We start from the raw sequence: 15,360 nt of genomic DNA on the forward strand, positions 1-15,360 counted from the left end.
TAAACACATTGAACAATTTGATCTCCTCAACCCTCACCAGTCAGGCTTCCGAGCAGGGCACAGTACAGAAACTGCTATGACTCACTTAATTGACGACGCACTTCAAATGCTAGATCAAAACGACACCTGCCTCCTCATCCTTCTTGATCTCTCTTCAGCATTCGACACCATTAAACATGAGAATTTACTAGAACTACTAAACACAAGAATGGGTTTATCTGTAACTGTTCTCAAGTGGTTCACTTCCTTTCTTCACAACAGGTCGCAGAAATTCAAGAGCAATAACCTGATGTCCTCGCCAATACCTGTAACGCTAGGCGTCCCCCAAGGATCCTCGTTATCCCCAACTCTGTTCAACCTAGTCATGGAACCTCTCACTACCCTGCTACAAGCATCCAATGTACACTTTCACATGTACGCTGATGACACCCAACTTTATCTCAAATTACAGTTCCCAAAAGACATCTTGCTCTTGAACTCATCGATCAGATGCACCCAATCCTGGCTTGCCGATAATCATCTCAAACTCAATGCCCTGAAAACAGAGTTCCTTCTGATCTCACCTCCAGCGAAGATCTCCACCACTCAAATTTGGCTTAAACACCTAACCGCACTCAATGTCCAACCCACCATCGTGGACTCAGCAAAATCTTTAGGCATAACACTTGACACCAATCTCAACATGCAGCAACATATCAGCAAGGCAACAAAGGGAGCAAACTTCCAGATCAATACTCTGAGGAAACTCAAACCCTTCCTCCCAACCAAAGACTTCCAAACCGCAGTACAAGCACTAGTCATCCCCCGAATTGAATACGGCAGCATCGCCCTCTGCGGACTCCCCCTAACTTCAACCGCACCCCTAAGAGCTTCTCTAAACGCTGCAGCGAGACTCGTCACTGGATCAAAAAAGCATTCCCATATCACCCCTGACTTGAAATCCCTGAATTGGCTGCCTTTTGAAGCCAGAATTCATCTGAAAATCGCCTGCATGACACACAAGGCGGTACACCTAAACTCACCCGGCTACCTCGCTCAGAAACTGACAATCTCTGGCGGAGCTAGAAACACTAGAGGCACAAACAATCTTCTGCTGAAACCTCGAAGATTCCGGAAGGAAAAAACATATAAGCGCTCCTTCTCAGGAATGGCGCCTAGGATCTGGAACTCACTCCCTCCCGAAACCAGGCTTATCTCTTCCACTACACTCTTTAAAAATGAAGTAAAAGCTATCCTCATGGCTAAATACACTTCAACTATTATCTCGAACTCTGTTAATACTATGCACCGATCTGTACTACATGTTTGACCCCTTTGCTTATTTGTATTGTTATCTTATTACTCACATGATTGGCTTTGCAGCCACCTACTTGTACTGTTTGATCTATTGATATATCTGTCTGACTATGCTCCCTCATGTACCCCTCTTTGTAAAGCGCTCTGATATCTGCAAAGATCTTGTCCGCGCTATGTAAAACTTTCAAAATAAAATATTTAATTGTTAAGGACTTTTTAAGTTAACAAGTTATCCTTTAACAGATGCATACTTTCTATTCAGACATGATCTCAATGTGTAAAACTTTATACCACTGAATGTCATTTCTGCAGGGTACCAGAGATTCAGAGACAGAAGGACAAGAGAAAGTAGATCAAAAGAGTAAATTGTCTGCATTTGAGGAGGAACAAAGCAGGGATCTTAAGCAAGGAGATGATGAAGACCTTTCCAAAATAAACGGCAGAGGTTTACCAAATGGAATCGATGCAGACTGCAAAGATTTCAAGTGAGCATTAAGTTTCTCCTGGGCACACATTCGCATGACCTGTTTCTCATGAGGAACTTGCTTCTTTGTTGGTATTCACACACATTTGTTTGCAGCAACCATATTTTTGAGTCAGTTTTTAAAGTTCACTGGTATTTAAAAAAACATTTTAGAATCTAAAAAAGTTATTGTATAAGAGATTGGTTCTGCCAAATCTATCTAGTCTGTCTTCCTCCAGTTTACTATTGATGTTTAGTCCTTACAATGGTTTGAGCTACCCTTATGCTCCTTTATTACTCTTGCTGTTTTAGTCTCGAGTAAAAAGTGAATTCATTTATTTTCATCACTAATTCTAATAGTACATGCTTCTTTCACCACAGTTTTTTCTTGAAAAAGCTTTTACAGTTGTGTTCTTAATTCCTCTCTGCTGCATTTGATTACTTGGTATTTTTGGGGTACTATTTTGCTGAGTTTGTGAGGACGGAGAAAACATGGGCAATGTCATTTCATTGAGATAATTACCATTTTATTTTGTAATGCATCGGATGTAGGTATCCCAAGTCCCTAGTTAACAAATGTGGGACCTCGCCAGTGACTGTATCACATGCATGTTTATAAGGGTCAGAGAAGGAGATTTACACAGTGACATACAAAAGCCTGTAATCGTGAGATTTGTCAAATTCGATCGTTACTGTATATCAAGAATACCTATTCAACTATATATGTGACCACAACAACCTAAGGATACGTTATTTATGTAGTGAGAAAGAGACATCTCATAAAGAGTTTCATTATACTTTATGCTGGACTTTGCCACCTTCTTTCCATAAGCTCTCTACAACGCTTTCACAGCTTCCTTGGTATCTGCATTACTGTCCATTTTTTAACAAATGGTCCCAAAGAAAATACTTGCGGACCATGGAACTCTGTTTGATTTTGATCTAATGATGTAGATACAAAAGGTGCAACATATTAATGCCGTGTGTACCACTGCTTATTTTCCTCTAACGTACAGCCTAGTGGAATGACTCAGCTGAACATTCAAGCACTCCATAAATGCCTTAGACTTGCAGCACTGGGAAGAAATACAAGCACCGTCAGGCACGTTTACACTGCTATCTTGCCTGGCCACGCCCCCAGCCTATGCTGCCTTTGATATGCAAGCCTGGCTTCCCCCAGCCCTGGGAGATGTCACTCCTTCCCCTGAGGCCCATTTGGCACCAGGACAGCTGGGAACTTAGTATGCAAAATAGGTGTGGACCACTGTGAGAAAGTGGCTCTATATATACTGTACCAGAATAAGGCACAGTGTGTATAGAGTCCACAAACCCCAGAGGTATAACACAGGTTAAAGCCAGGTGTGACCTTACTCTCTATAGTGGTAGCTTGGTTGAGCAGTAAGGCAGTACCAGAGGACAGTGGAAAGCATTTGTTGTACACACTCAGTCAGCAAAAGGTTTCACACACTCCGAGACTGAACTCCAGGCCAATTGTTTTCATATCAAAGATATAGTGATTTTATTTTTAGAACCAACAGGTATCAAAATATACTGTTCTCAATGTGAGAGGTCTCAGATGAGTACTTTGCAGAAAGGCAATAGACTTTGTAAACACAATGGGTACAGGGGTTGCAGTAGGCAACACAATTCTACACACAATTTAGCATTGAGCTCAATGAGTTATCCTAGATTCAGTCCTGGGGTCTAAGCTGAAAACAACTTAGTAAAAACGTTTGTGAGTGCAGTGATTTTTCAGGAATATAAAGCTGTTTTAAAAGTTCACATTTAGAAACTTTTCAACAGAAATCTGGCAATGTTATCCAATGGTAGAAAATTCAGGTTGCAGGTAAAGTACGATCTCGTTACTTTTGTTATCCAGTACTGGGCTCCTAGGTCCAGCACTGGGGTCTCAACCTAAAACAGGTAAGTAATTACGTTTCAGTATTTCGTATGATTTTTAAAGAATATTTAAAGTTTTTCAAAAGTAGACACAGGGGACTGTAGGGCGCTGGGTGCAGGGGTGTCTTTAGGTGTCTGGAAAGCTTACCCTCAGCTGGTCGCGGTTGGAGAGGCCCCTGGTTCTGAGTCTGCAGGCGTCGTCTGGTTCATCGAGGAGGGTCTTTGGGCACTGGACTTCGGGTCCCAGTCGCCGGGGGGGACGTCCTCGTGGTCTTGGATCACTTGGGCACAGGCCGGGCTTTGCAGGTGCAGAGTGAGCTGGTCTGGAGCTTCCTGGCTGGCATCAGGGTTGTTGTTGCAGCAGAACCTCTGCTGATGGGAGTCCAAGTCTTTAAGAGGGTCAAGCATTCAGGTTCTCTGGGTGTCCCAAGGTTGCTGCCCGCTGGGTTTTAGGCAGGAGCAGGTTCCAGGATCGACAGGCCGGTAGGGCTGGGGCCAAGTCAGTTGTGGTCGTCCTGTTAGCAGCTGCACGGCGGGTCTTCTTCCTCTTGATCTTCTTTCTTCTTTTTGTTTTGGGATCTGAGGAAGGAAGGTTCAAGGAGCCCATAAATACTGAATTTAGGAGCGTTACAGGTAGGGCAAGGGCAGGGACCAATAGGTCCCTGTCCTGGGGTGGGTACACCCCCTAGCCTGCTCCTCTCCTGTGGGAGGGGGGCAGGAGCCTAGCTGTGATTGGGCAAGACTCCCCATCTTCAAGATGGCCGGAGCCCGGGGTCGTGCTTCACCTAGTCTCCCCCACCTGAGGGGTGGGGTTGGCACAGGCTTGCACACCCCCCCTTCCTGACGTAGTTTTTCCCGACAGAGTGGGGGTCAGGACTGGTGGGGGCCAGTTGCTAGGTAAGCAAATGGTCTGGAGAAGCTCACAGAGGCGGCAGGCTTTTGAAGCTTCCCCCTGCCCATCCTGAGGAGGAGAACTAGAACCTCGCCCAGGATGTGCATCGTTGCAGGCCCAGGAGAGCGGGGGGCTCTCCACCCAGGGGTCCAGCAACATGTCCCGGGAATGTCCCTGGATACTGTAGGGGTACAGGGCTCATGCACCTGTGCCCACACCACTGGCATAGGGCACCCAGCTAGAGGGGTGACTGATGTATGCCAGGGCAGTGGGTTTGTGGGCATGGCACACAGGGATGTGTGCCGTGTCGACTCTTTGTTTAGTTCTGTACTTAGGCACTCAGCCTGCAAAGCCAGTGTGTGGGTGCCAGGGTACAGGGCCCCTAAGGGTGGCACAATAAGTGCTTCAGCCCTTAGGGGTCTTCTCTGGTCACCATGCCCTGGGTACCTAGGGTACCATTTACTAGAGGCTGACCGGTGGCCAGAGATGCCAATTGGGTTTTAGTTTCAACACAGTTTTAGAGAAGGTGCACAGGCCCTGGGTACCTGGTTGGCAGGAGCCCAGGGCACACTCAGTCAAAGCACATCAGCAGTCAGAAACAAACATTGGAAATGCAATAGGTCTCGCATTCGAAAAGTTGGAGTTATTGGTTTTGTAAATGACAATTTTTTTTTTTTTTGTGTTGGTCTTGAAAATAGCAAAATTAATAGCTTTGTCATTTACAATGCCAATACTTTTAACTTTTTCAAATGGGACACCTATAGCATTTGTAATGCAACACGTTTTGTATGTACGTGACTTACATGTATTCATATAACAAATACAAATGGCTTTTAATTTTTACAAGTAATTAATACTTAAATAAAAGTTCTTGTAATTTATAATAGCAATAGCTTAAACTATTGTAAATAACTTTTGTGAAGAATATGTTCAGTGTATTTTATTGTGATGAAAATGCAAGAACAGAGGTGAAATATTAATTGATTTTACAAATAACAATGGCTTTTAATTTTTTTTCGAATAATTAATACTTAAAGGAAAGTTATTGTAATTTATGAAGGCACTAGCTTAAAGTAAATCCCCCCCCCAAAAAAACGATAGTGTAATATGGAAACATTTACCGCCGAACTGAGAACAATGTAATGTGAAAGCTCTTCATATTAGTACAGCTGCAGACCTTTTAATGTTGAGAAAAGGCCAGGCAGGCCATGAAGCTGCTGACTGACGAGGACCTACTGTCCATCCAGCGCAGGGATTCGCGCCGCACCAGGGTGCGAATGTCACCCTCCATGAGTTTCAGAAGCCTGTCTGCCAGGAATGTATGACGTTACAACTCATACTTTTACAACGCATACCATTACAACGAAATTTTTACAACGCAAAAACTTTTACAACGCATGTATTTACAACGCATGTTTTTACAACGCAGGTACCTTTACAACGCATACCTTTACAACGTAAATATTGGTAAGTATATATTAATTTTTTTAATTTAAAATAATTGAAAATAATTTAATTTAATTTCATTTAATTGATTTAATTTAAATTTAATTTTATTTTATTTTTACCCTGTACCCCTGTACCCCAAAAACCCCAAACTGACCCTGAACCCTAAAAATACCCCTGTACCCCAAAAACTCAAAACTGACCCTGAACCCTAAAAATACCCCTGTACCCCAAAAACCCAAAACTGACCCTGAACCCTAAAAATACCCCTTAACCCAAAAACCCAAAACTGACCCTGAACCCCAAAAATATCCTTTTACCCAAAAACCCCAAACTGACCCTCAACCCTAAAAATATCCTTTTACCCAAAAACCCAAAACTGACCCTGAACCCTTAAAATACCCCTTTACCCAAACACCCAAAACTGACCCTGAACCCTAAAAATACCCCTTAACCCAAAAACCCAAAACTGACCCTGAACCCTAAAAATACCCTTTTACCCAAACACCCAAAACTGACCATGAACCCTAAGGCAGAGGTTTACCAAATGGAATCGATGCAGACTGCAAAGATTTCAATTGAGCATTAAGTTTCTCCTGGGCACACATTCGCATGACCTGTTTCTCATGAGGAACTTGCTTCTTTGTTGGTATTCACACACATTTGTTTGCAGCAACCATATTTTTGAGTCAATTTTTAAAGTTCACTGGTATTTAAAAAAACATTTTAGAATCTAAAAAAGTTATTGTATAAGAGATTGGTTCTGCCAAATCTATCTAGTCTGTCTTCCTCCAGTTTACTATTGATGTTTAGTCCTTACAATGGTTTGAGCTACCCTTATGCTCCTTTATTACTCTTGCTGTTTTAGTCTCGAGTAAAAAGTGAATTCATTTATTTTCATCACTAATTCTAATAGTACATGCTTCTTTCACCACAGTTTTTTCTTGAAAAAGCTTTTACAGTTGTGTTCTTAATTCCTCTCTGCTGCATTTGATTACTTGGTATTTTTGGGGTACTATTTTGCTGAGTTTGTGAGGACGGAGAAAACATGGGCAATGTCATTTCATTGAGATAATTACCATTTTATTTTGTAATGTATCGGATGTAGGTATCCCAAGTCCCTAGTTAACAAATGTGGGACCTCGCCAGTGACTGTATCACATGCATGTTTATAAGGGTCAGAGAAGGAGATTTACACAGTGACATACAAAAGCCTGTAATCGTGAGATTTGTCAAATTCGATCCAGTTACTGTATATCAAGAATACCTATTCAACTATATATGTGACCACAACAACCTAAGGATACGTTATTTATGTAGTGAGAAAGAGACATCTCATAAAGAGTTTCATTATACTTTATGCTGGACTTTGCCACCTTCTTTCCATAAGCTCTCTACAACGCTTTCACAGCTTCCTTGGTATCTGCATTACTGTCCATTTTTTAACAAATGGTTCCCAAAGAAAATACTTGCGGACCATGGAACTCTGTTTGATTTTGATCTAATGATGTAGATACAAAAGGTGCAACATATTAATGCCGTGTGTACCACTGCTTATTTTCCTCTAACGTACAGCCTAGTGGAATGACTCAGCTGAACATTCAAGCACTCCAAAAATGCCTTAGACTTGCAGCACTGGGAAGAAATACAAGCACCGTCAGGCACGTTTACACTGCTATCTTGCCTGGCCACGCCCCCAGCCTATGCTGCCTTTGATATGCAAGCCTGGCTTCCCCCAGCCCTGGGAGATGTCACTCCTTCCCCTGAGGCCCATTTGGCACCAGGACAGCTGGGAACTTAGTATGCAAAATAGGTGTGGACCACTGTGAGAAAGTGGCTCTATATATACTGTACCAGAATAAGGCACAGTGTGTATAGAGTCCACAAACCCCAGAGGTATAACAGAGGTTAAAGCCAGGTGTGACCTTACTCTCTATAGTGGTAGCTTGGTTGAGCAGTAAGGCAGTACCAGAGGACAGTAGAAAGCATTTGTTGTACACACTCAGTCAGCAAAAGGTTTCACACACTCCGAGACTGAACTCCAGGCCAATTGTTTTCATATCAAAGATATAGTGATTTTATTTTTAGAACCAACAGGTATCAAAATATACTGTTCTCAATGTGAGAGGTCTCAGATGAGTACTTTGCAGAAAGGCAATAGACTTTGTAAACACAATGGGTACAGGGGTTGCAGTAGGCAACACAATTCTACACGCAATTTAGCATTGAGCTCAATGAGTTATCCTAGATTCAGTCCTGGGGTCTAAGCTGAAAACAACTTAGTAAAAACGTTTGTGAGTGCAGTGATTTTTCAGGAATATAAAGCTGTTTTAAAAGTTCACATTTAGAAACTTTACAACAGAAATCTGGCAATGTTATCCAATGGTCGAAAATTCAGGTTGCAAGTAAAGTACGATCTCGTTACTTTTGTTATCCAGTACTGGGCTCCTATGTCCAGCACTGGGGTCTCAACCTAAAACAGGTAAGTAATTACGTTTCAGTATTTCGTATGATTTTTAAAGAATATTTAAAGTTTTTCAAAAGTAGACACAGGGGACTGTAGGGCGCTGGGTGCAGGGGTGTCTTTAGGTGTCTGGAAAGCTTACCCTCAGCTGGTCGCGGTTGGAGAGGCCCCTGGTTCTGAGTCTGCAGGCGTCGTCTGGTTCATCGAGGAGGGTCTTTGGGCACTGGACTTCGGTTCCCAGTCGCCGGGGGGGGACGTCCTCGTGGTCTTGGATCACTTGGGCACAGGCCGGGCTTTGCAGGTGCAGAGTGAGCTGGTCTGGAGCTTCCTGGCTGGCATCAGGGTTGTTGTTGCAGCAGAACCTCTGCTGATGGGAGTCCAAGTCTTTAAGAGGGTCAAGCAAAGCAGGTTCTCTGGGTGTCCCAAGGTTGCTGCCCGCTGGGTTTTAGGCAGGAGCAGGTTCCAGGATCGACAGGCCGGTAGAGCTGGGGCCAAGTCAGTTGTGGTCGTCCTGTTAGCAGCTGCACGGCGGGTCTTCTTCCTCTTGATCTTCTTTCTTCTTTTTGTTTTGGGATCTGAGGAAGGAAGGTTCAAGGAGCCCATAAATACTGAATTTAGGAGCGTTACAGGTAGGGCAAGGGCAGGGACCAATAGGTCCCTGTCCTGGGGTGGGTACACCCCCTAGCCTGCTCCTCTCCTGTGGGAGGGGGGCAGGAGCCTAGCTGTGATTGGGCAAGACTCCCCATCTTCAAGATGGCCGGAGCCCGGGGTCGTGCTTCACCTAGTCTCCCCCACCTGAGGGGTGGGGTTGGCACAGGCTTGCACCCCCCCCCTTCCTGACGTAGTTTTTCCCGACAGAGTGGGGGTCAGGACTGGTGGGGGCCAGTTGCTGGGTAAGCAAATGGTCTGGAGAAGCTCACAGAGGCGGCAGGCTTTTGAAGCTTCCCCCTGCCCATCCTGAGGAGGAGAACTAGAACCTCGCCCAGGATGTGCATCGTTGCAGGCCCAGGAGAGCGGGGGGCTCTCCACCCAGGGGTCCAGCAACATGTCCCAGGAATGTCCCTGGATACTGTAGGGGCACAGGGCTCATGCACCTGTGCCCACACCACTGGCATAGGGCACCCAGCTAGAGGGGTGACTGATGTATGCCAGGGCAGTGGGTTTGTGGGCATGGCACACAGGGATGTGTGCCATGTCGACTCTTTGTTTAGTTCTGTACTTAGGCACTCAGCCTGCAAAGCCAGTGTGTGGGTGCCAGGGTACAGGGCCCCTAAGGGTGGCACAATAAGTGCTTCAGCCCTTAGGGGTCTTCTCTGGTCACCATGCCCTGGGTACCTAGGGTACCATTTACTAGAGGCTGACCGGTGGCCAGAGATGCCAATTGGGTTTTAGTTTCAACACAGTTTTAGAGAAGGTGCACAGGCCCTGGGTACTTGGTTGGCAGGAGCCCAGGGCACACTCAGTCAAAGCACATCAGCAGTCAGAAACAAACATTGGAAATGCAATAGGTCTCGCATTCGAAAAGTTGGAGTTATTGGTTTTGTAAATGACAATTTTTTTTTTGTGTTGGTCTTGAAAATAGCAAAATTAATAGCTTTGTCATTTACAATGCCAATACTTTTAACTTTTTCAAATGGGACACCTATAGCATTTGTAATGCAACACGTTTTGTATGTACGTGACTTACATGTATTCATATAACAAATACAAATGGCTTTTAATTTTTACAAGTAATTAATACTTAAATAAAAGTTCTTGTAATTTATAATAGCAATAGCTTAAACTATTGTAAATAACTTTTGTGAAGAATATGTTCAGTGTATTTTATTGTGATGAAAATGCAAGAACAGAGGTGAAATATTAATTGATTTTACAAATAACAATGGCTTTTAATTTTTTTTCGAATAATTAATACTTAAAGGAAAGTTATTGTAATTTATGAAGGCACTAGCTTAAAGTAAATCCCCCCCAAAAAAAACGATAGTGTTATATGGAAACATTTACCGCCGAACTGAGAACAATGTAATGTGAAAGCTCTTCATATTAGTACAGCTGCAGACCTTTTAATGTTGAGAAAAGGCCAGGCAGGTCATGAAGCTGCTGACTGACGAGGACCTACTGTCCACCCAGCGCAGGGATTCGCGCCGCACCAGGGTGCGAATGTCACCCTCCATGAGTTTCAGAAGCCTGTCTGCCAGGAATGTATGACGTTACAACTCATACTTTTACAATGCATACCATTACAACGAAATTTTTACAACGCAAAAACTTTTACAACGCATGTATTTACAACGCATGTTTTTACAACGCAGGTACCTTTACAACGCATACCATTACAACGTAAATATTGGTAAGTATATATTAATTTTTTTAATTTAAAATAATTGAAAATAATATAATTTAATTTAATTTAATTTCATTTAATTGATTTAATTTAAATTTAATTTTATTTTATTTTTACCCTGTACCCCTGTACCCCAAAAACCCCAAACTGACCCTGAACCCTAAAAATACCCCTGTACCCCAAAAACTCAAAACTGACCCTGAACCCTAAAAATACCCCTGTACCCCAAAAACCCCAAACTGACCCTGAACCCTAAAAATACCCCTTTACCCAAAAACCCAAAACTGACCCTGAACCCTAAAAATACCCCTTTACCCAAAAACCCAAAACTGACCCTGAACCCTAAAAATACCCCTTAAGCAAAAAACCCAAAACTGACCCTGAACCCTAAAAATACCCTTTTACCCAAAAACCCAAAACTGACCATGAACCCTAAAAATACCCTTTTACCCAAAAACCCAAAACTGACCCTGAACCCTAAAAATACCCCTTTACCCAAAAACTGAAAACTGACCCTGAACCCTAAAAATACCCCTTTACCCAAAAACTGAAAACTGACCCTGAACCCTAAAAATACCCCTTTACCCAAAAACTGAAAACTGACCCTGAACCCTAAAAATACCCTTTTACCCAAAAACTGAAAACTGACCCTTAACCCTAAAAATACCCCTTAAAAAACCCAAAATTTAAAATATAATTATATACTTACCAATACTTACGTTGTAATGGTATGCGTTGTAAAGGTACCTGCGATGTAAAAACATGCGTTGTAAATACATGCGTTGTAATGGTTTTTGCGTTGTAAAAATTTCGTTGTAATGGTAGTGCGTTGTAAAAGTTGCGTTGTAATGGTTGTTTCCCGTCTGCCAGACGTGGCTATCTCAAAGGCCAGGAGACAGACCAGATTGCCACTACCATCCGTGATCATCACTACCAACCACATATGGAGGGGAATATCAGTCAGGAGTTTGAACACGCATATGAATGGGATTCTTACATTTTGGCTTTGAATGTATTTGCCTTTTTAAGTCATGTAATCCATGTTGTGTGTGTGTATACCTATATCTCACATTTTGTGCCTTTAGTTCTGCCCTTGTGTTATCGGCTCATTTCAGGCTCTAATTTTGTAACATACTCGCCGATATACCCGATCCAGGCGGGAGATTCCTGATTTTGTAAAGCCCCAAATGGCTTTATTTTAGGGGCCTTCCGCCTCCGATCATGTCTGCTTCAATGTAAGTCAATCGGGAAAGTCAGTTCCCCGGATTTATTTTCAAATTGCCCCTCCTCACAGCTTAAAAATGCTGTAGTGTATGGTTTTAAGAGTGAGTGAATTTTCTGAACGTGTAAATGAATTCACTGGAACTCGGAAGAGCAGACATCACAAACTAAGTTGACTTTAGTGAACTGGGAGCAGGAGGTTAGCAAGGACTTTAGTCTGGTGGAGGGGGTTCACTTTTTTTAATTGCCCTTTTTAGGGAGTCCGTAGAGTAATGCTAAGGAAGCAAAGGTGTCTGCAGCATTCCTTTCCTATCGAAATAACGAGCTCACAGGTGTTGGATTGGCAAACGAGAGATACATCCCTGTAATTCTTAATGCAAGGCTCACTGGCTCTGTGGAAGGCTGCAGACACGTTTTTTTTCGTTTGTGGATGTGTGATGGGTATTTCAACTGGGTTTCACGTCCGGCCGGCCGTGCAAGCCTTTGATGCAGCAGGGGGTGGAGCGGGAAGAGCTGCTGGCGGCACCAAGCTGGGCAACAGATGGCTGGCGATTTGATGCTGTGCACGCGCATTTTAGGTCAATGCGCTTGCGCATTGACCTAAATGCGCACGGGCACAGCATCAAATCGCCAGTCTAGGTAAAGTCTGTTTAAGCCCCTATAGTCTCGCTCCGCTCAATGCGCATGCGCATTGAGAGGCGAGACCTAAAAAGTGGGGGCATACCAATGCAAGAAAGATGGCACTTTCTCACAACCACACCAAGGTCAGTCATGCCCCACTCCAGGAAAATACCACCATCTTGGTGATAGCAGAATTGAGGAAACTGGGACAGGGCTATGCCCACTTTGCGCAGGAAGTGGTTCTTGTTGGGGGCATAGAGATAGAGACCCTAAGGGTAGGTAGCCCATTGGCTACTACTCTTCCATTGATGTCATTTGGAGGTAGACTGGGGTCACAGCTGTCGCCTCTGACTTGCTCCCTGCTAGTCCTGGCACTTCCTTTGCGACCCCTGGCCACAGAGGAGGAAATAGTGTTGCCCTCTCTCAAACAACGGATCGCAAAAGAAGTATGAGGAGTAGCGGAAACAAGTTAGAGGTCACAGCTGCGACCCCTGTCTACCTCCAAATGACATCCATGTTCTCTCCACTTCCTAACAACCCTTAATTTAGTATTTAGGTGCTCCCTGAATCCAGAACTTTAAATTTCACTGACTGAAAAGAAGAAGAGGTCACTGAAGAGCCAACCCCACAAGAACTGAAGACTGCTGTGGACTTTTGGCGCCAAACCCTGCCTGCTGCACAGAGAGACTACAATTGCTAAGACCCGACATGTCCTGCAGCTGTTCCTCCTCCACAATACCCGGAGGGTTGACAGCACTTCGCTAAGCAACCAGCATCTCCCTTGGAGTAGAGGAGCTACTCCCCTGCAGTTACCAACTGTAGCGGCCCTATTAAAAGAAGCTATTGTCAGAGCAGTAGCCGCTTAGGAGCAAGTCATTGCATTCAAGGAGGTCAGTTCAGTCTTCCTGCCAAACTTAAAGAAGCCAGGACCTCCACAATCCCTAGTGCACCAATATCTAGGGTACTGGACCCTAGCTGTGACCAAAGCTTGTTGCAAGTTTAGTCTGGACTCCGACATCACCGATGACCAGCCAACAAGGACTGTCCGCTCTGCAGAGGCCAGCAGGGAGAGTTGCCCAACTGTCCTGATTTCATCCCCCTTGCAGGTCTTGACTGACAACAGTGAGTACTTTGACTCACAAGAGCCAGTCGGCCACAAACACCTTGCACCCAAGCCACCTGGCCCTGGCCTAAGAAAACCACCTGCCCCCCATGTGCTCCCAGGACCCTCATGACTTCGTTGAGCACTCCCGGACTTGTCCCCAAGTCCCCCTTTCCTTTCTAACTCGTAGAGCACAAGGCTGGCAACGCATCCAGCACCTCTGCACCTGTACTCACCGGGGCAAATATGACCGTTTTGCTGGTGGAACTTAGATCCTTGTTCTCCTACCACATCACAAAAAGGGGTCCCATGGAAACACATTGCAAGTATTTGTATGCAGTGAGTGTTCTTTTTCACATAGGAAAGCATTACTTGTAAAAACGCACTGAGATTTAACATTGCTTAAACTGTAAAAGTCTATTCCGAAAAAGTACTTACTTGATTACGAAGTTTTTGGGTTCAAAATACATTTTAAAAAAATGTATGTTCGAGGCATGTGGGCTGCTGAATTTATATCTGTGCATAGATCGCCGCCTAGTGTTGGGTCCGGATGATTGCACATTGTTGTCCTGGAAGAGTTTTCGAAGTATCACGAGATAGGTGGCTCCTCCCTTAGACTATAGTGCGCATGGGCATCCTCTCCATCTTCAGATTGTTTTTTTCCGCCATTGGGTTTGGATGTGCTTTCTTGACTCAAGTTCGGAATATACTTTAAACTCTTTTCGCAAGGCCAAAAGGCCTTAGGGGCGTCGGTATTGTCTCTCGTTCGGTGCCCAGTACTTCATCCAGTTCTTCTAACAGGACTTCGAAGGCCGTATTGCCTTTTCGACCTCTAGGCCCCGACGAGCGTCGACGATGGAACGGAGCCCGTTCAAGAGATGCCCCGTCTGCAACTCCAAATACCCTCACATCGATGTGCACCCGGTGTGCAATAAGTGCCTATCCCCGGACCATGACGAGGCCAGCTGTATGGCCTGTTCCAAGTTCCGGTCGAAGAAAACGCTTCGGCTTCGACGTGCGACAGTCGGCCCAGCAGACAGCGCCAGACCCAGAAGATATCTTCGAGGCAGACGACGTCGAGGGAGCCGATCAGGAGGATCCTGAACAGCAGTCGGACACTGCATCGGAGCACGACTCACATTATAGTGTGGACGAACAACAAGACTACGTCCATGAGGAAGACATCGTCGAGGTAGGAGACGACGCAGAAGCCATCGGAGCTGTCGATGACGACTCAAGCCATGAGCAAGGCCCGTCCGCAAACGCGGGGCCCAATACTGACACTATACTCTCTAAGGCTCAGGTCGAGGCATCGCCGGAAGGCCTTAGCCAAGATCTTTACCCACATTCTATAGCCCCGCGTCCAGGCCCGGCTAAGAATACTTCTACAGAGCCTTCAGTCAATCAGCCACTTTCAGCGGCAAAAACGAAACCGACAGCAACTGTATCGAAACAGAAACTGCTGAAGGCAGTCCTCGGATCTACAGCCTCTGATTCGTCGGCTCCAGCCCAATCTAAAAGTGTCATCAACCCTTCGGGGTCACAAGGGGGTGTCGACTTGAAACACGGGACGCCGAAACCTGTCTCCGCCGTCAAGCACGTCGCGCTGACG

At 44.7% G+C, this 15,360-nt stretch overlaps 1 protein-coding gene across 3 annotated transcripts in view; it reads left to right on the forward strand.

Annotated features, from left to right (window-relative positions):
* The window catches only part of PUM2 (pumilio RNA binding family member 2), an 893,995-nt gene that overhangs the window by 92,752 nt on the left and 785,883 nt on the right, over nucleotides 1–15,360 (forward strand). For 2 of the 3 annotated variants that reach the window (XM_078647736.1, XM_078647737.1), the window contains exon 5: nucleotides 1,609–1,781. In XM_078647736.1, coding sequence (XP_078503862.1) covers nucleotides 1,609–1,781 — 173 coding nt within the window. Of the gene's footprint in view, nucleotides 1–1,608; nucleotides 1,782–6,533; nucleotides 6,575–15,360 lie in introns of those variants that run through there. The other variant, XM_078647738.1, reaches the window with a different exon arrangement.

Source organism: Lissotriton helveticus, chromosome 6 (genome assembly GCF_964261635.1).
Source record: "Lissotriton helveticus chromosome 6, aLisHel1.1, whole genome shotgun sequence".
Lineage (NCBI taxonomy): Eukaryota > Metazoa > Chordata > Amphibia > Caudata > Salamandridae > Lissotriton > Lissotriton helveticus.